The following is a 22,295-nucleotide window of genomic DNA, read 5'->3' on the forward strand; positions in this document are numbered from 1 at the left end:
CCTCGAAATGCGCAGTAGCTTTAACTTTAAAGTTCAAATTTGAAATGAATCCAAAAGCTTTTCACCAGGTGCAGAAAACAGAACAAATATAAACTACACTGAAGCCAAGTCCAGGGTTTTGAGCTGATAATTGCACCGCAGACTGCCGCATACACTTAGAGCCATCTTGCACGCTTTGATGATGGGATTTCCTCAAAAAAAGGACACAAATCCTTTGCTCAAGCTTGCAGCTGTGTTCATAACATTCACATGTGTGAATGAGTGTGCGTTTTCCACTGCTGCACACATACACAGCAGCACACTCAGAGCATGCCTGGCCTTGTCCTTCAGTAGAGCTGTAATTAAGGAGGAACTGCAGCGAGCTGTCTCTGCACCAAACCAGCGACTCCTCCCTTGAAAACCCACTAACACCCACCCAGCGGCCATATTCCCCGCTCTCTCTAACCCCAAATCTTCACCCTCTTCCCTTACTTTGCTCACGGTTCGGTCCAAACTTTGCCTGGGAATTTTCCACTGCATTCTTGTACTTGACCACTCTCGGTCTGTCTCTGTCCTGGCTGAAGGAACTCATCATCATCATCATCATCCATCATTTAGGTCTGATTCATTGCTGGAGATAAGGTTGACGGATGTAACTGTTATAGAGGGACTAGTTTGACATCTTGGGGACTACAGATGTTTGCCATCCTGCTCAGAGATCAAACTCAAACCCACATATACAATCTGTCTGTATGGCACACCTGAACCTCCCTTCAACCAGGTGTAGCCATCAGGAATGGAGGGGAAACAATGTAAAGGAAGGCAAACGAGTACGTGCATGTGTAGGGAAACACAAGTTAAAGCTACTTTGCCAACTGTGACAGACATGTTGACAACTGTAAACTGGTCATGAATGTTTGCCAAACACACACTTCCTTTGCTCCTAATTTGTTGGTATTAAATGTGAAATTTGCCATCACTCATCTCTGTCCGCTTCGTCAACGCCAAACAGATCATTAGGTTGGGTACTGAAAGCGGCACATTTTAGGGTACCGACTGAATTACGTTGTTATTTCTGAATACAGAGTCCCACAAAAATCAATCTGTGCTAAATTTAGGTATCAGAGCCAGACCATGCATAGTCACTTCTGCAAGGTGTTGAATGAAAACAAATGCACAGGGCAACTGGTGGCAGCGGAGAGCAGAAAATAAAATAAAATGTAGTACTTTTAATCAGTCGAGTGTAGTATCATAGTGTATTTTTCCATATGCTCCCCTCCCCCCCAAAAAGACCAAGATACTATCTGTTTGGGTGACATGAGTCACGACTGCCTGAAAGAATTTGTATAAGAGTCAGGCTGAAAGCACAAAAACAAAGCTGTAGAAATGATTCTTAAAACAGCTTCCAAACAAACACATAAACGGAGAACAGAAACCCACATACAGTTGGGATATTCAAAGTCACACATGTGACAGGATCTCATTCCACTTCCCGGCCATAAACCAGGGGAAAGGACAAGCTCGTTTATGCTCTTTGAAGGTTCATGCTGCTGGTAGTGACTTAGGAAGTTGTTTGTTTGTCTCCGAAGGACCGGCTATGTTCATGACATCCATCACATTTCCAGAGCCCGGCTCTCTAGAGCTTTATGTGCACGCAGGATGAATTCAATTTCAGAGGCCCTGAGTTTGTTTTGTTTTTTTTGTTTTTAAAAAGGAGTAGTCATAACAGACACTCTGTCGAGGTGTGATGGGATTCTTAAATTGAGACCAGCTGTGTATGGAGTTCATTTTCACCCATATGAAGAACTGCAAATCAGCTGTGTCCTCGAGGAAACGTGCCTGTCAGAGAGCGTAAAACATCTGATCGATTTTCCTTTTCCTTTTTGGACAGGTTGACAAAAAGAGCAATGCTGACTCCAGACTTTTCAAAGGCAAAAATAAAAATCAATTAAAATGCCCGTCGTAAGTGGCAAGCAGATGTTCGGGATGGGTGCCCTGACACAGACGCTCTCCCACAATGTCTGGAAACTTCGTTGCGGGAGAGCGGGGGTGCAGTTCAAAGTGAGGTCGTAAACCAAAATGAAAACAGAGACTTAGCAAACACAAACACGAATACAGCTTTGACAAATGCAACAACCTTCGAAAGTTTCATTAAAAAAAGCAGGACTTTCCCTCCCAGGTCTTGAGAACACAGCGAAGCGCTGCGTTGTGACTGTTGATCACGTAGGAAAGTATGCATTCGACAGTAAGAAGTGCTTTTGTTACGGGTCAAGCGCAAGCCCGGCCTCTGGTGCAGTCATCATAAAATGATGCACTTCCTGACTGGCTGCATGGTTAACATTGTTGTGCTGTCGCTTTAGTGCATTCTCATGTGCACGTCCATCTCTTTTTCCCTGCCAGCTGAGACGATTTACAGCGTCATGCAAGCTGGTTTGCCGTGGCTCTGTTGTCCACCCCATCAGTAATGGCTATTGCCGCTCTGTCCTGCTCCTGGCAGGAAGCGGGGATCTTAATCACTCTTTAACTATAGCTGGCATTGTCTGAAGACACAGAAAAAGGCCACACACAGGTTTTATTGTGACGCCCACACATACACAAGAACTACACACGGTTTTATGGCACAGCACCCCCCCCCCCCCCCCCCCCCCCCAATAGAGGCAAGGCTTCATATTTCTGACAGTGACTGATCCATGAAACCTTCTCCCATGCTGCTGCCCTCTGAATGTCACACAGATGTGACATCAAAGTATCTGTTTAAAGCTTTCAAAAAGCACTAATAAAAAATCTTTTTGTCCTGTACCGTTGTTTAAATTAAAGCTAAAAAGCTTTGATTCTTTTTCACATTTTCCTAAAAATTGCTGATTTCTGTTGGCTCAGATTGGAAGAAGAGGATAAAAGCCAGACCACAGGCTAGAGGTGGACTCAACCTGCCCGGCTGTCTCTCCTTCCTTCCCCCTTTCCTGCATGTTTGTCTGTCTTACTGTCAGGGTGACTCCCCACTGTCTGCTGTGGTTTTCTCCCCTCTTTGCCCTTGACGACTGAGTCATGTTTAAACGCTAACGTGAAAAGAATGAGGACTGGCTGGAGCTACCTTAAGTAAAATACTTGAACACATACCGAGATGATCAGATACTATAGTTTTGCTGCCATCGGTGCAGAAACTGCACTTTTACATCTGTTCTGAGGACAAGAGAAAGCAAAAGAGAGGAGAATTGTAACAAAGAACAAGACAAGGGAAGAAAGAAAAAACAGATTAAATGACAACCACTCTTTCCTCTTTAGAGCCATATGCAGTGTGTCGGGTAGTTATTTCACAGCAGCCCCTTTCACTGAACCTTCATCGCAGAGCCAGGGGCTGCTCTGTGGTGCCAAACACAAAGGGACGAGGTACTTGAGGCTCCAGCGCAATAGATGATACTGAAAGTCATTCTTAATGACACCACAAATGGAGTCAAAAGCACATTAAAGGCCGAGCAATGAGGCAGTACCTTTGCATGACCAAAATAGATGCGCTGGAATGAGGAAAAGGATGGTTTCGGGCCATCAAGGCAGTTCACTGGAATGCGAGTTATTAATCCACCGAGCGGCATCTGAAATGCAACTGAGCACAGAAGATGAAACTGAAAAAAAAAGAAAAAGAAAAGCTGCACTGGCAGGAATAAATGCTGAATTATCTACACTAATCAAAACATCCACTCTAATCTGGTGTCTTTAGGACTAAATCAGCTTAGAGAGGCGTCCTAGAAAACACAGCCAACGCCAATTACTGAGGTGACTCTCTCTCTCTTGCCCACATGGATCAAAGGCTGTGAACGGGGACATGTGGACAAAAGTACACACGTGCATGCACGTGTTCTCAGAAGCCCTTTGGCCATGGTGTGAGTGGCCAGATGTGCTGACAGGATCTTTGCAGTTGACCAAAACAGCAGCACAGAGAGGCTGTAAGGATCACTGCAGAGGCAGTGGCTCTAAAAATGTAGAAAAGCTACTATAAAGACCCGCATTGAGGAATCTTTACAGTAACTGGTTTGGAACAAATTTATACTTTTGGGATGCAATTGAGAACCTCATTTCAGAAAATATACGCAGATGAGGCCCAACATATAGACCTCTTTTTTTAATGCAATGTTCTGCTGGGAAAATGTACCAAACTGGTGCTACAGACCAAGCACGCCATGCTACAGAAAGACTAGCCTTCCCAGAAGGACAATGCCTCGCGCAAACTGCAAAAACGACTCAACAAATACAAGAAAGAGACCAAAGTGATGACTCAATGTCCAAACTCCACCAATCACACCGAAATAAGCGCACTCCACAGCTCCATCATGTCCCTGGCACCACACAGGACCAGGATAATCCCAGTGCCAGACACCACAGCAGGACCCACAATGACCCGCGTCTATGCCTCGATGAGGTAGAGCCGTTTTGGCTCAATGAGGGGATCCCACACAAGACTAGGCAGGTGGTTTACGAAAGAAGAAAAGGCTATCAAGTGATAACTGTATTTTCTTTGTTCTTCTATTGTTGCAATCCTGTACTGCTGTACTTGTGTGAAGCACTTTGATGTACCTTGGTCTTTTTAAATGTGCTATAGAAATAAAATTGAAACTGATGTAATGTTTGGTAATAATAAATGAGACTTGAGACAAAAACCACAATAAGAAATTCGTCTCCAGGGTAATATTTAAGCATGTATGCCGTCAACACGGAGGCATAAACCCTTAAAAGTTTAACCACCTTTTAGCACATCAACATTTTTTCCTTCTTAAATTCTTCCTAATATCTTCTCTTTGATAAGTGTTTCTGTAATTTCACAACAGAAATTTAATAATTTTCTATCACATTACCATGAAAAACTGAGGCAGGATAAGTGAGGAGGGGATGCGTATGGGGGTTGCTGAGTGTGGTTTTAGTTTGAGCAGAGCTCCTGCTCTTTGTCACAGTGACTCCAGAGTGGGAAAGGTCAGGGCTGGTTTGGTTAAGGTCAAACCTGTGGGCCTCACCCATATCACCAACATCCCCATGATTCCCACACTCAGGCTTACTTTGGCTGCAAGTATATGTGAAGGCAATAACAAAATCATCCCTGACTTTACTAGGGGGGAAATCCCTTCAGTCTTGTTTGGAAAGATCATTTCCTTCTAACTAGCTCACCCTGGACCTTTCCATCACATGTTTTCCACTGCTTGGCTTGGCTGGCCTGGTTGCCGTTGTGATGGTCCTCAATATCATTTAGCCACTCCTCCAAAGAGGATCTCATCCTGGTGGAGAAAGTTAATTTGCCACCCAAACTATTGTGACAGGTGGACTCGAATGTAGTCTGTTTGTTCTGCAGACTGAAAAAGCAGCCGAATAGCTCGCCCAGTTATTCATTAAGTACTTCACAATTAAAATATCTGCAGAACATGTGTGCCTCTTTTATGTGTGCAACCCCATCTGCCTCAAATAGAAGTTAAATTAGTAGCAAACACTGCATGGTGTGTGCACCAGATACCACAAAACACATTGTTGTGACAAAGACTCCTCCTTTGATTCATCTGTGATTAATTTCAAAAGTCTTATTCTGGGATGAAAGAAAGCTGATTTTTCAACCTCCCATATGTTCCTCCCCCCTCCTCACAATTTGGATGTCAACAGTTTGCAACGAACAGAAGCACCCGATTAAAGTGACTCTTATGCTAAAACAATTAATAACCCTTCCACTCAAGCAATTTCAGCAGGCGGCATTAGTTCTTCCTGTTACTATGTAACTTTACTGTATGACAACTCTGTAGTTGTGTTAGGAGAAAAAAGTAAATAAAAGGTCATCTGTGGGAAATCTGCAAAGTGGAGACATTCAGAAATATATATTTTCCTTTTTCTTTGATCTCCAAGCAACTGTGAAGTCCAAGCTGTTGTGTAACAGCCTCGGTCTGGATGTCTGCACAGCTCAGCTGTAACTGGCACAGCTGCTGATACAGTCCACCGCTTTTTCTTTTTGTGCTGTGGTGCCACATCTTTCTTTAGTTTGGCCGATGGTGGTATCTGATCGTAGTTTTCACAGGTGGGGAGAGCAGCTGGGTTGCCGGAGCTGTAAACCCCCAGCGCTCAGCACGCTCAGACACAACCTTGGCTCACCTCGATAGATCTATTTATTTAAACTTTCAGCCCTTTGCCAAAAAGGGGTCTCTTGTCACTGTTGAAAGTTTAGTCTGTGTGCAGGCCACTGGCATCGTCTACAAAAACAACTGCAGTCCCCCCCCCCCCCCCCCCGCAACCCCCCTCCCCAAAAACCAGCCCTTTAAAAACAGGAATGTGCTTTGCTTGGATAGACGCAGATTGTGTCTGCCATGGTGTAAGTGCAGGTACAGTTTCAATATAATTCAACATGCATGTCCTCGTTTGAACCCCACTTGTAATCCAGTGTACACAAATCATTAAAGACCCTCATCACGATTATTAGAGTCATTACTGTAGTGTGGAAAATTAGTAGCTGTGCACCACTACCTGCAAGATGGCGCTGAAGCCTGCCAGCTCTCAAAGCTTTTCAGCACATTAAATGCCTTCATGTGCAGTTCCTGTTATACTCCAGAGACGGCTTGGATAGATTCTATCCAATGCTGTGTCGACCAACAGGGGTCAGTTAATATTTCTGTTAATTTATGGGGAACTTATTACACTCATTTTCAACTCCACATTTTACATTCTTAGACTCTGTTAGAGTAATTTTGTGTGATTCATGGCGCACTGCTCTTCGGCGCAGCCCAGGCTGTTTTAGCTCCTTTGTCTTCTTTTAGAGCAGTGGTGTCAAACTTGAGGCCCAGGGGCCAGAATTGGCCCAAAAAAGACCCCAAAGCTTTGGAAAATGTGAAGGAGGGCATAACTTTTGAACAATTACCTGCATTTTCAGGAGTTTTACATCATTTCCTACTGATAAGGACGTTGCCTTTCATACTATATCAACATGACCAAATAATAAACCGTTAAAAGACAGAAAAGTTAAATTTTTTCCCCACCATCTACTAAAGATTTCTTAAAAAAATAAAAGGACATTTTCTGCTAATTAACAAAAATTGCCCAATCTGGGCAAAGAGTTGTGCTTCTAGATTTCTTTCATTTACTACCAGCAACAGATCGTTACAACACACTGTTGTAAAAGCCGTTCTTTTTCTTATATTAAGATGTGTCTGGGATTAAATGTGCAGTTAAACTTCTAAACAGTGACAGAATGGGGAGGTTTCACTGGCTCACTTAAGAATAAAGCGGGCTGTATGTTTCCCACAATGTAAAACGAGTTTGGCTGACCACAAATGGAACACTGAAGGAAGATGGAGCTGTGCGCTGAGATGATCATAGCAGGACGATCTCCTTTCTTTTGCATCATACACATTCAAGGATTAAAAAACAAACAAACAAACAAACAAAAACTGCCTGAAAGCATTTGGAGCAGTCTGAAGCCTGAGCTTGGGGACTATATGCTGACATTATTTGAAATTTTTCTGCATTGTAACCATACATCTAATGACAAAGAATAGTGAAAAGCATATGAATAGATCCACTTTAATAGAAGAAAAATACATAAATGAAATGCTGACATCAGTGTAGGCAGTGTTCCCCTCTTAGGCTTATCTGTATCTTAATTTGCATTGTTTTGAGACAGAATATGAATGGGCAGTTAGTACATCTGCAGTTTCCCTAGATAAGCGCACCATAAACATCTGACAATACGTCAGACGTGCTGGAACACTGTAGGCGTTACTGACGTATTAAACTGGAAAGCAAAAGCTGAGAAAAGAAGAGGGTACAGGAGTCACTGTATGCATTTTCCCCAAAATGAGATCCCAATTTAGAGTCATTAGTTGGCAACACAACAAACTGCTCACACACTGGAGAGAAGTAGAACAACTCCACATACAGAACTCCTCCAACTCTTATCTTCTCATGTGTCCTATTCTCTCCCCTCCCATCACTTGTTTGCCTCTATTCTTTGCACATGGCAAGTATTTAAGAGTCTACCATGCCCGACAACGACAGCAATCGAAATCACCTTTTGTAAACTCAAAAACGGACATCAAAGATATCTCAGTTCACTCCACAATGTTAACAATTATCTTCTCTTTGCTATGATTAAATACAAGCACCCTGTAATGAGAGGCTACTTGGATAAAAACCACAAAGTGTAACCCTGTACTCTGCAGGTGAAGTTTAAAACAAAAAAAAAAAAAGAAAAAAAGAAAAAAGAAAAAAAGCTGCCATCAGCACCTACGGGCAGTAACTGGTACCATCAGCATCACTGCCACAAAACTGTGGCACGTGCTGAAGCAGTTTTACCAACAATGGAAATGTAAGCCTGGCAGGGGAGTATCAGGTAGATGAAAGAGACATGGGCACATTCAAAATACCCACTGTTAAATGGAGCAACACTGAAAAGGTACATGCCCATACACAAGCACAGACAGATGACCAGTCAAGTGGTGGAAGGGAGGGTCTGTCTGAGCAATGAAGTACAAAGATTTTGAGTTATTAATCATAAACCCTTTAGACCAAAACAACATTGGTATGTCAGGGCACGATTTAATGTTTTTTTTCCCTCCCTAAAGCTTTTAAAGTTTTTCATTATAAACTGCATCTATGAAACAACTACACATGCCATCCAGTGCTGTAACTTTTTAAATTCTATAATTAAGATTTTATTTTCATGTCTAGATCAATATGAAAGCCACGGCTGGTTGAAGTTAAACACAATCCCCCTGCTGTGACTGGATGGTGAGTCACACTGTTTTAATGTGTGTGTGAAGCCTTTCCTTTCATCTGAGCAGACAGAGAAGTAATGTGGCGACACCACTGATGACCCGCACTAACAGGCTGGTACTGACTGATACAGTCCACACACACACTTTCCCATGCCACTACACTGGTTACAGGGGCATCTTCTCTCAGGCATAAGGTACTCACACTGCCAAACACACACACAACTCTTTGTCCAGCACTTAACAATAGACTATACAAAGACCAGTGTTACAATTTCATTTGTGAAAAGTCGAGTGATGTAAATTTCAACATCAGACACTGAATGCGGGGAAGGCTCTGTGCAAAGGTAGAGGTATGTTCTAGTCTGGTATGAGCACCACTGCACTTCTTCATAAGGGACTCCAGGCAGTTTGGAAAGTAGAACAACTACATGGTCATGACATCCACATCACCGAGAGAAACCCAGCGACGGGGCCCATTTATACTTTCCATTCTCCTGCGTGTGAATGGCAACGGATGATAAAAGTGACATCATACCCGTTGGCACGAGTTGCTCTTTGCTGTTTTTTTGCCCAGTTGTGCATCTCTTAATTTTTCTAACAGTCGAGCTTAAGCCAAGACTGTCAGCATGTCCACCTGTGCAAGTATTTCTATGACACAGGGACTCCCAGATTCCCCATGGAGGGAGATTTCTGCAACTTTGAGACAAAAGCGCCTTAAAAGCAAGTATAAATGGATGAGGCGTCATCACTGGTGTCCAAAGCAACCACTGCAGCGAGCATAAATGAGCCATAAGGATGCTCCGACTGTTTCAACATCAGTCACAACAATGCAAATTCCTCTAAACCACGTCAGCAGTTCACCACCACAATAGCACTAAATACGCCCCTTCCCACAATAAGAGCAGCCAAATCTCTCTATCAGCAAAGACTCCTCTGTCCTTCTGGTGTTTGAGGGAATTTCCCCTTTGTTTTAAATGCTCTGGAAGATGCCAGCAAGGGGGAATATTCATGAGAATCAAATGCATCACCAGAGGAATATAGACACTTAGATAAGCAGCAGGACAGTGAGAAGTAATGCATGACGTGTCAGCTAAACCACAAGGACACAAATTATGGCTTTCAGGTGTTACACTTACGCGACCTGACTGGTCGAATGAGCATTTATTTTTAAGTCAAACATTACTGCAGGATGACTTATGAGCCAACTTACAGTTAGTTGGTTTTGGTCTGGCCATTTGATCTCTCGAGACGGTGACTCACACTCTGATTGGGCCTCTCAAATATCTCAACCTGGTTTCTTGCTGGAAATCTGTGGATATCTTTTTGTTTTTTGAACCACTGGTTGACAATTAAAACAATACCCCGGAGTGAACCCGTTCATTACACAACCAAGCGAGGGACATTCCAAGGAGGATTGTGGGTATGAATAGACGTGAATGGTGATAGATTCATTTGTATGCTCGATGACTGGCTGGCAGCAGTCGAGACCCTCTCCAGAGTTGGGATCAGTGAGAGAGTGCGCGAGAGAGACTAGGAGTTGGTTCCCATTCAGAGTGCCGTGGTGTTGTGTTTGAACAAATACACCAGCACATGCACACACACAAACTGAGAGAGCCCGGTAAGGAGTCTCTCTTTTCATGCAGATCTTTTGTCTCTCAGTAATGTCTGGTATGCCGGGATACAGGCCTTTGCTCAGTGACCTGATTTCTATGGGACTGCCGAGACACTAGTCTGTGTGCGTTTTTGTGTGTGCGTGAGTGTGTTTTCATATGCCTGCGAGGGCTTCCTCTGGATCAGGCACAGGACTTACCAAGGCAGACAGAGGCAGACTGAAACTTATCCAGCCAATAAGAGAGCCGGAAACACAAAAGCACATATACAGACACACACAGAAGGCCTGGCATGAAGTAAACAAAAAGCCCTCATAATTGGACCAGGAAATATTCAGTGGGGAAACTTGATTCTAGTCAGCACCATAATTGCAGCCCAAGACACAGTTAATGCAACAGTTGATTGTTTGGTAGGTTTACCAGCTGGAGGACATTTGAAAAGAAATATTTAAACTAGTATTAAAGATGTAATCTGCGGGGTATAAAGAGGTGAAGGAAATCACACAGTGTGGATCAGCTTACCTTGTCTCTGTATGAAGATCCTGAGGAGCGGGTGAGCGGTTGACACCGCCTTGACGAAGTTGTCGTCGTTGTTGATCGGGAGCAGGTCGCCGTGAACGTCGGCGTAACCAATCATCACTTCCATGTTGGCGATGCGGTGGATATGCAGGATGAGTTTGTAGAACTCCTCAAACTTGCCGGGCTTGACCCGATCCACCGAGAACCGGCGAAACTCTGCCCCATACTGAGAAGAGGAAAAAAAAAAAAGAAAAGGAATAATCAAAAGAGGAGCTGTGAGAGGGACAACCAAACAGGATGAGGAAACTGGGATTCTGACTGTTCCACATAAAAGTCACAGGGTGGAAGTTCACCGAGCATGTGGTTGTGACCTTATGTAACATAAAGCACCCAGAAAGGAAGGTTTTTTCCTGAAGCAGTAAACAAACTGAATCAGCTGTGATTCTCTGCAACTTTAAATACCACAAGAGGAGCGTAACTTTCCAAACAACTGGATTACACAACATGAAACCTTCAGGAAATATAGAACAAAAATACTTTCAGTGGGAGTTAACTGACGACTGATATCTCTGTAACTGTGCTAAAGCTACAATTAAAACTGCTTAAATCAGCAATCTGAAGGTGTGAAAATCACCCTACAGTCACCTGTAAATCTCAGTCCGTGTCTTGTTTATATAACGTGTACAAAAAGCTAATTAAGCTCTCCCTATTCCCCTTTTCTCCGGGTTTTATGCTAAGCTATGATGTCTGCAGCTTTGTACGGAACTGACAAATCTCAAAGTTTTGTTATCAAACTTCTGGCAAAGAAATGAATGAGTGCAATTCCCAGAATGTATAAACAATCCAGTGATTAATAACTCAGATACTAAAACTTCTTAATCATGAGAATAAGGTTACTTTCAGCTACTCCCTTATTAACCAGGGGTCACCATAGCAGGCAGCTGTGCAACTTTGATTTATCTTTTTAATATCAGAGACCTCTCCTAGTAAATATTAGATTAACTGGTTCCTGTCTTTTCTATGCTTTTTCTACCCAAGTGCTTTCTAACTAACATAAGTGCCTTGAGGAAATGTATAAATAACACCAAATTGAATTAACACATATTTACACTCCACTGTATGTGTTGGGGTTCGGTATCTTGCCCAATGATATTTTGTGATGGATTGAACCCTCACAGTGATGATTCATTGGTCGGTGAATTACTCTTTGAAAGAAACATTTTCTCAGCAAACTGTAGATATCAAAACTTAACAACTGCTTTCTTCCAAGATCCAATGTTGATGGGTTTATTTTAACTTTTCTGAAGCGCCAACATGGAAGGACCCACAAGTACATTTGCAGCCCCTCACTTCATGCGTGTTGATGTTCACAATTCTGAGAACTGAGACATCATCTCAGTCTTTATACAAAGCTAGGCTGACATTTACTAGATGGCCTTCATATACCGAGCACACCAGTCTTCTAGTTTACTTATCTGTAAGAAGCTGAATGAGCACATTCCCTAAAACGCAGGCCCAGTCCTTTTACATCTGTGCCTGCTGTTGCGATCTTCCTACACTGGCTAAAATTATAACCGGATAAGATGCATCGGGGTCTGGGTGGTTCTCCATCTCAGCTAAATCATTTCCTGGGGGAAACGCTGTAGCTTTACGTGCTACTCTGCACATCAAGATCGTATCACCGAGAAAACAAATTTCAGTCGCGCACTGCCTAAAAACACCAGGAAATGGAAAGCAGGTCGCTATACAATAGCAGAATTCAGGTAGATATGCATGACAGTAGCAGGCAGCCACTCCTCCCACCCACTATTTATACACAAAAGCACAGACTTGAACAACTGGGCTTTAGCTTTTCCTGGGTAGGCCACTGTATCGCCAACGAGAGCGTGCCTGAGGGTCACGACAAGGTCATCATGTGACTGAGACAAGCACACAAAGGCGCGACTGAGGCGCAGAAGCACGGCACAATAATCTACAACAACAGACAGCAGCAGTGGCAGCACCGGGGTCTGAATCAGAGTAGTAATTTGTAGACTAAGGCGCTGTTTGTTACTGTAATCATCAGCTCACAGCTGAGGGAAGCTGACAGCAGAGGAGAAGAGTGGGGAGATGATCAGTGAGCAGGAGGAGGGAGAAGAGGGAAACTGCTGACATAGGCGAGCAGCAGCATACTGACTGGAAAGAAGAAGAAGAGCTGGGGGGGATACATTAACCAGCTCTGTAATTAGAAGATGACACATAAATTTAAGAGGCGGTGTGTGAGGAGACTTAGGGGGATACCGGGTGTAATTTGTTGCCAGGCTGACTCAAGGCAGCGGGAAAGGCAAATGTGTGATGCTGCATTTTGAAAACCTGCCACCCACCTTCAGCTCATAAACCTCAGCCTGTATTACAATGACACAACAAGCAGACAAGCAGGTTCGTCAGAGTGAAGTAGGTGCTGTTAGCGTCGAGGAAAGTGAATCCGAGGCGCGTATATACTGTAATCAACTCTGAAAGACATCATACGCTACGCTCCACATCATAATTATACTTGTGCGTATCACTATCCTCTGAACGCGACTGCTCTCTTAGTGCAGCACGTGATCAGTCTGAAAAAAGAAATCTGTTTGAACCAGCAGAACCCGGCCCTCAGGTATGAGCAAGTCTGAACACGGCGCGATTAATCACGGGCCTCAGTGCTAAACCTCGACTCTTAGAGCACACCACTACAAACATGACATCACTTGCTCTGCTGGCCTACTGCTGCAGAGTGACGTCCGACAGGCTGAAACATGTCTGGAGCCTTTTAACTGACACACTGAAGAAAATGGAAGATAACCGACTTCTTGTCTCTGGCCAACGCTGGCTCTTTTCTTACCTAATATTCTGTAAGTTGGGGTAACTCACCTCAGAAACCACCTACAGGCTCCCAGGATTTTAAAAGACGAATAAGTATTTAATAAAGGAGAACCACAGGACCCCACTCCACTCACCCCCCTACATCTCCTAAAACACTCTGATAAGAGCTTGATGTGAGTGAAACCAGCAGCTCCTGGCTGAGGCCTCAGTGACAGGCAGCCAGACACCTCCAGTGTTAGCCCTGATAAGCTTATCACAGAAACAGATTCCTCTCAAAGGAAAAAACAAAACAAAAAACATGAACCAGTAAGAACCAGTCACACAACAGCAATCAATCACATATGTAACACTCCTGACACTTCTGGAAATCTGAATGTGCCTCAGCATTTCTGCAGCGTCTTCATAACAGACATTTTTCCTCTCTAGAGCGGTATTTGGCATACGATTATTAAAAAGAGAGTGCACCTAAAGGCCATGTTTGCTTCTGCTTACCAAATTAATTATTTAGGCTTTTTTTGGTTTAAAGAAAGTAATCACATAACAAAAATGACTGCTCAAATGTTCAAGTGCACCCAAAGACACTCAAAAGCTACTTTTGGGGGCTTCCTTATTCACAAAAAGGTCACCGCAGCGACCAGTTGCATGCGTTTGACTTGGGAGATTTTGTGTCCCCCTGTTGCAACCAAAGAAGCGATTTGCGTCTCCTTCTGCAATCGAAGCGGCATCTTTCTCCTATCAGAGTTTGTTTCAAGTCATACAAAAACTCCACGTACTGAGAGAGAACTCCATGTTTAATAAAGCGGCTGTAGGAACCAACAGTAACTGTTACAACTTTACAGTAACTACGTAGAGGAAATGAAAACCTGTTTGTCACGGCACAAGTTTACACAACTATATAAAAACAAAACAAACGTGAATATGAGGATGATTCGAGTCGGTAAATAAGCCGTTTGGCTTTGGATATTAATATGAACCATAGTTGTTGTTATGGAAACATATCTGTATCTAATGAGAAGGTAGGAAGTCTGTATACATTTTATTGTGTATTTTTTTTTTGTTCGCGTTTACATAAGATGGTAAGTCTTGATGAGTGTTACACAATTTATGAGTCCCAAACCTCATCGATGGGTCTTGTTTATTTTTTTTAAACTTTTATTTCATTTCATATTCTGCGTATTTCTTAAAAATTTAACTACTTTTACTCATCAAAGTATTAGGTTACATTTACAGCACGCTTTTAGTGCCAGTGTTGGCAGTCTGGAAAATCTCATTTTACAGGAAAGAAAAAGCAAGATAACTTTATCTTATTGGTTAAAACAAACACTGACAAAGTTTAACTTTGAGGAAATAATCTGCAGTTTGAAAATGGTGATAGATTGCATTACATATTACTGCAATACTCAGAATATTGCAAAATGTTTAAAACTGCAATAATATTGTAATGTGACCAAAGTATTGTGAGGATATCATATTATTTACTACTAAATGATGAACTGAATTACGTGTAGCTGATCCTGCTCCTCTGTGCCTTCAGAGGCCCAGACTGTGGCGGAGCTATGTAACAGATAAGATTTCCCTTTACAGGTATTCAAATGTCCTCAACTGTCAGTGTGCTTTAAAAGACCCACAACAGTCACTTTCTCTCCAAATAATCAGCTTTTGTTTCATCAACATGCTTAATTTCTTCACTGAGGGAGATGAGGGAACGCGAGGGAACATGAGGGAAGGGTGTTAGAGCTCCCAACACACCCCAAACGGATCAAAACAAAACAAAACCTGACGAAGTAGAACAAAATGTGAAACCGCTTAAAGTGACGTGACAGAGAGGGATGAGTCACATCTGATCCAAAAGTGGAAACGTGTGACGTGGTGGCATGACGGTGTGCCGCGGTGACGCCGGTGGACCTGTCTGTTCTAGCCACAGAGCTCCTGGTGTGCCAGTCCCACCCACAAACAATCTGCGGCAGCCACGGAGTGACCATTCCTGTCTCTGTGGAACAAACCCTGCAGCAAAAAAAGGCAAATCAACAAAAAAAGAACAAAAAACCCACCTACACACACAAACACTACTCCCCTTTTTGGCCGTTTTTGTGTGAGTACATGCTCACCCACCTGTCACCATCAGAGCATCTGTGCTCCATCTGTCCACCACCCCACTGAAACTGGGCAGCCAAAAGGTGGAAACGACTCAGGAGTGAATGAGTCACCTTTTGCACCACTTGCCCATCTCTCCATTTAACCCTCAGGTGTGAACACATGCGAATACTGCATTATTTCACAAATAAATCAGAAACACTGGATTAGGATGCAGGTCACCAGCAATCATTGTGGGGTTCACAAGTGATGAGTGTCAGCTGGTAGTTCTTCACAGAGCCCACACAAACGGTCACTTGTGTATCGAAAAAACAAAACAAAAATAAAACTCTTCCTCTGCAGTATAAACTTAAATAAGAACCGCATAGCTCATGTGGATGTATTGTGTACGTGTTGAGATGAAAAGCTTCATAAATCAGGGCACTCCATTGAGACATAACACTTGAAATCTTGGCAATCCACTTGATGTTTGTGTGTCCATTAGTCTGTCAGCGTTTAAAAAAATGATCCAAAACAAAGAGCTAGGCTGATACTGTGTAGCAAGAACACAGAAACTCAGTACAACTAATGCAACGCCTGACTTTAACAGGTGGAAACTTTGTTGCTGTAGGAAATCTGGAGAGCTAGGTGCTTCAAAAACAACCCCATTACCCACCTACCCAGCCCCCCCTCCATCAACCACCCACAGCAGCATCGGGAGAGAAAGAGTCAAATCAGCACAATCTGGATCGGAAGTAAGAAGCAAACAATCACTGCAAATGAGAGAAACATCCAGAACCTGCAACTTTCCCCGCACAACTCACGGGGGAAAAAGCGGAAATAGTTATGTGGCGTAGGCTGCACACCGTCCGACCAGCTCCGGCTCCGTGACGGGACAGCCATGTGAACATTTATCATGATTATTATTATTATTTTAATCCACCCAAATCCTATCCACCAACACCACCACCAAGCAGGGCTTTCAAGTTTCTACTCACCTTGCTTTTCACTTCCACAGCGTTGCAGTTAGGATTTCGCAGAGGTTGCGACTTATTAAAGCTCCGATTCATTTTTTTCCCGTTTGAAGGAAAAAAAAGAAAAAAAAGTTCAGCCGCCTTTGCCCACAGAGAGAGGGGCTCTGGTCCCGGGCTTTCTGCTCTAAAAAATTCTCCCTGTTCGCTTCTTCCACAGAACTTCGTGTTTCTTTCACCTCCCCGACTTCTTTTTTCTTTTCTCAGTGCGCTCCGACAGACATGAGGGAGGACTTCGCGAGAGAGCAGGAGGTGTGCGACTCGCCGCGTTGACTTGAGGAGTGTGAGTTAAGTTTTGAAAATGACATCAGCCCTCTTTAAAAAAACGGGATTCTGGGATGCATTCACGTACCGCACGAAATCCCCAACTCCCTCAGTCGGGATCTATTTGTATCCTTACTGTAGTCAGTAAAGGCTGAGTAAATAACAGCTACTACTGATAATGGATTAAGGTTTAAGAATGTATGCTATCGCAAAACAAACAAACAAAACACACACAAATATTTATAACAATAACAACTTGATATGTATTATGTCCTGTTAATAAAAGTATCATATTAAATCAGCCGTGTTTAGTCGTCTTTTGATGCATATGAAGAACAAAATAATAAAACTAAAATATATATATATATTTTAAATGTAAGCATTTAAAAATATAAATGTAAAAAGTAAGCAGACTTCCTCTAACCCCGACTTGTCCAATTTATAGCAGGGTAAAAAAAAAAAAGGTGGTCTTTCCGGTTAGTTCGTGTATTTCCAGGATCTGTGAAGGCAGCACTGCGCACGCTGGACCTCCGAGACACCAGAGGACGCGATTTTCTAAACATTTTTCAAAAAGGTCTGTAGCTAAATGATTGAATTCATTGATCCAAACAAGGTGGTGTAAGCCTACAAACCCTGTGGTGTGGAACAAATATCTTTTAATATAAAAAAAACCCCAACAACAACATAAATTGGGTTTAAGAGTTCAGTTTACAATCATTACCTCTGTAAGTGAAGGTGAAGTGTGAGCCACTGGGAACTCAAACACATAAAAACACCATAGTGTGAAGAAAACAGCCACATATCTTTATATTTAACCATCTGCCATAGCCTGCTCAACTTTTCAGATACATAACAGGTGAAGATTTACTTGCATTTTTACATTGTCCTCATAATATGGAGTTAAATGTGGCCTATGATACCATTAAGTCTTATTTTTGTGATCTTTTACAGACCACAAAACCATCTTTTTATCCAGGCTACACGGGATTTGTAATAAAACCTGCCACCCAACTTGGGTGGCCAAGAGGAAGCTATTCTTCTGTCAGCAGAGAGCTTCAAAGTGCACCAGGTAAACATCTCTAATTGCCCCTGGAACGTGATAATCTCACACCCCCTCCTTTGCGAGGTATAGGCATCCTGAGCCATTCAACCTGAACAAAAAACCTCACAGCGTAAGAACCAGCTGATCGGGAATATTCATTTTCAGCTGGGTTAATTAGCATCCATGACCGCAATCCTGCTTAACAGCATTCCTGGGCCCCTGAAGCTGGCTGTGCACAACAGCTGCAGGCAGCTACCCTCTCAGTAGCTCAAAGTGCTGCTGGTTTACTCTCTTCAGGAATGTGTTGACTGCTTACAAACACAGCCCAAACCCAGGTTTCACTGCGATCCTGCAGCACAGACTCTGCAGTGCTCCTTATGTGACTGCATGCAGGGATAGTTACGCTGTAGTAGATTTAGTGAGTAAATGTTTATCAACTGTAGTCAGAACTACATCTGATGGGTGCCCAAAATCAAGTTAGGACTATGGTTACATTAACATTTGGTTATTAGCATAAAAAAGAAGAGACAGTGATTTTTGATGTGTTTCTGCAACATCTGATGCTGTCATATTTGCTGTTAGTTAATAATTAATGAAATATTGTAAGGTGAATGTGGTGGTGCTCTATATAACTAGCTTTATGAAAACGAATAGTCAAGCTTATTGCGCCCACTAACGGCCGATGTGTGGTATTGTTTTAATGACTTTAACAGTCTAACAGTTACAGCGTGAATTAGTCAGTGTGCTTCAGTAAATTCAAAAATCTGCATATGTTTTAACTGAATTATGGTGGAAAAATACTGACCTTCCTCTACATAAAGTTAAATCTTTTGCAGTTGTAACCATCTGGGCCTGAATCATCACAGGTGATTGGCATAAACCTACCATAAGGAAAGATGGATAGATGTTTGTGTTGTGTGTCAATCAGAAGAATTAATTTCCCTGTTCCCTGGTTGCCAAAACTTGGAAGAACATCCATTCATTTCCTTAATTAGCATCTGAATCAGAATACTTTAATAATCTCAGAGGAAATTATGTGGTCACAGTTGATCCAATAAGAACTAACTAACTAAACTAAATAGAATACAATAGATTACAAAGTTACAAAATATAACAAAATCGCTGTAATAAATACAAATAGCTCTAATCATAAATATCCCTGTATATTACACTAAATTACATATATCTGGGTGACACTGAGGTGCCCCCTTTGTTATATTAATTGGAACTTTTCTTTGTAGAGGATGTGATATTAAGTGTGTGCAACTATTGCAGTGTGTACTTGTGTAGATGGAGGAGTTGTACAGAGTGATGGCCATAGGAAGAAATGACTTCCTGTGTCATTCAGTGGTGCATTTGGGTAACGCGCTCCTGTGACTGACCAACACACCATGGAGTCGATGAGAGTTTATTGTCCAGTATTGTCCTTATCTTGGACAACAACCACCTCTCTGACACCACCTTGAGTCCAGCTCCATACCTACAACGCTACTGGTCTTGCGGATCAATTTATTGAGTCTGTTGTCATCCATGACACTCAACCTGCTGCTCCAGCATGCAACCGCTGGTGTCCTAGGGAAAAAAGCAGAGCACATCTTGGTCAGGTTGCTGATCTGCTGCAGGGCGCTTGGAAGAACGATCTAACACAAGTAAAAATGACACGGTCTGAAGGTTTAGGGATGTTGTCTTGCCACGAACTATTGTGGATGCTGTCAGTGAAGGTATGCTTTCAGTCTTTCTGTTTGTCATCAACATTACACAAAAAGTAAATGTCATGAAACTTCATTGAGCAGTAGTGGAGCATGGGCAAAGGAAGATCTCACTAAATTTTAGTGTTGGCCCACATTGCCTCTTTAAAACTGCAGTATAGTGTATTGGCGTTGGCAGGGGGAAACCCTTTTAGTTTTCTGTGCCACTAAAGTATCTTGGCTTAAAGATATTTATTTTCTTCCTGTCTCAAAAGCCAGGCAATCAATTAGGAGAGAAAGAGACAAAGGGGGATGTACATCTACTTTAATCAGCTATCTTGCAGCAAAGCCATTTACATGATTTTTCTTTTTCTGTAGATGGTGGGACAACATCCAGACTTTCTTTTAAATATAAAACTTTATTCAAAATCAAACAGAATGAACAGAGTTTTTTTTAAAACATAGATTTTCATCTCACATCTTTAATGATTTAACAAGAATACTGTATGTGTCATCAAGGAAACAAAACAAAGCCATAACTTATAAAGAAGCTTCAATCACTAGTATGTTCTTTGAAATGGAAGTTACAAGGCTTTCATGATCAATGAGGATTACAAGGCAAACATATAAATTTACTCTGGACGTGAATAAAAATACAATAAAACCACATCAAAGGTGCTGACTACACACAAGTAATCAATCAGCTCGATACAGACAAAACCAACTAGGATGTTGGCTGAACAAAGCCATCCAATACTCTATTCAGAATGAGTCTAAATCTATTAAAGTTATCTCAAAACACAACAAAGGGGTCTGCCACTGCTTTGGGGCTGATCAGCAGTGAGATGAGTCTATATACCAACAAACAGCAGTGTGCAGAGGCCCCAAGCCACCCCTTATTTCTTGATATTTTGATGGGAAAATAGAAATATGTGCAGTGATTTATTTAAACAAGTGTACATGGAAATATAGTGTATAAGTGGAAAACAGAGTTTGTATTCTAATAAGCTTGAAAGTCAATATTTGGTATTCCCAACTTTATTCTTCAACACAGCCTGAACTTTTTTTGATAGACTTTCTAGTAATTTCTTTAATAAATCTCCAGGAATAGTTATCCAGGCTTCTTGAAGGACATTCAAAGTTCTTCTTTGGATTTTGGGTGTCATCTGTTATGTTTCTTGTCAAGATGATCCCACACTGCTTCAATAATGTTGAGCTCTGGGGAGGCCAATCCATGGTTGATAGTGTTGTATTGTGTGTTTGTCTATCCAGTTGTGCTTTTATGGCATTGGCAGTGTGTTTTGGATCATTGTCATGCTGAAAAATGAAGCCGTTACCAACCAGACACTTGCCAGATGGGTTGCATCGCAGATCAAAATCTCACTGGACTTTTCTGTGTTCATAATTCCAAAAACATTGATCTCCAACACCACTGGCTGAAATGCAGCACTAAACGATGACAGAGCCTCCACCATGAGATGGTTGCAGACCTCTCTCCTGACATCCTTAATACACAATGACAATGATTTGAACCAAAAATATAAAATTTGGATTAATTAATCCATAAAACCTGTTGCCACTGATGAACACAACGCAGTTTATCCCACTGATTCATGTCAGTGATAAGTGGCTTGGAATATTCTGGAAGCAAAATGGCTCAAGGCTTTTGTAAGGTCCTGTATGTTAACCAGAGTTTTGGTACAATAAGCAAGTGGCTGTAACGGTGAAATATTCAATCTTGGTTGATTTAATTGCATATTCTTCTTTTTAGTAAACAGAACACATTACTATGTATGACAGCCAGTGTTGGGGAGTAACGCAATACATGTACCGCCGTTACGTATTTACAATACAAAGTATGAGTAACTGTATTCCGTTACAGTTACCGTTTAAAAATGTAGTATTTAGAATACAGTTACTTTCTTAAAATAAATGGATTACACGGCGGTACTTTCCTGTTTCATATTGTGACGGGTCAGGACTGTTTGGGTTTTGTTTGACAGCTATGTTCTGTTGTTCCAGGCGGCAGCGTTACGGTTGCCATGGTTACAGGGCGAGGCTCTCTCGCTCTCTGACTGTTTGTTTCCTGGGTGAGAGAGCGCCTTTTTGTTGTTGTTGTGCTAAGCTAATAGGCAGAATGCTACAGGCATAGCTCTAAAGAATGTAGCCTCATGGGCAGTGTAGTCCGTGCTGCAGGGAGAATGGACTGCCATACACGTTATGTGTCTGTGAGCGAGGGAGGGAGAGAAAGGAAAAGTACGAGCTGTCACCGAGCAAAAACGGGAGCTGGAAGCATGTAAATATAATAATAACCACTGCAGCCAAGAAGAGTGCCTGACGAGCCCAGTTGTAAGTAAGCTCGACTGTACACTGTGTTCGTGTTTTCCTCCGAAAACAATAAGTTCCGTTGGAGCAGCCTTTCAACGCCTCTCTCTGTCTCTCGCTAGCAAAGTTGACCCAGACAACAAAGTAAAGCTATTTTTCGGCTATGAGCCCAACACGGAACCAGACGTATT

General features: G+C 42.3%; 1 protein-coding gene across 1 annotated transcript in view; it reads right to left on the reverse strand.

The window, feature by feature from the left end:
- The window catches only part of pard6gb (par-6 family cell polarity regulator gamma b), a 33,851-nt gene extending 16,788 nt beyond the window's left edge, over positions 1-17,063 (reverse strand). The window contains exons 1-2 of the mRNA XM_065472058.1: positions 16,753-17,063; positions 10,844-11,066 (exon numbers count right to left, since the gene is read on the reverse strand). Coding sequence (XP_065328130.1) covers positions 10,844-11,066; positions 16,753-16,824 — 295 coding nt within the window. The 5' untranslated portion in view covers positions 16,825-17,063. The remainder of the gene's footprint in view (positions 1-10,843; positions 11,067-16,752) is intronic.
- Positions 17,064-22,295: the final 5,232 nt, after the last annotated feature.

The sequence above is a fragment of the Pelmatolapia mariae genome, linkage group LG22 (assembly GCF_036321145.2).
Source record: "Pelmatolapia mariae isolate MD_Pm_ZW linkage group LG22, Pm_UMD_F_2, whole genome shotgun sequence".
Classification (NCBI taxonomy): domain Eukaryota; kingdom Metazoa; phylum Chordata; class Actinopteri; order Cichliformes; family Cichlidae; genus Pelmatolapia; species Pelmatolapia mariae.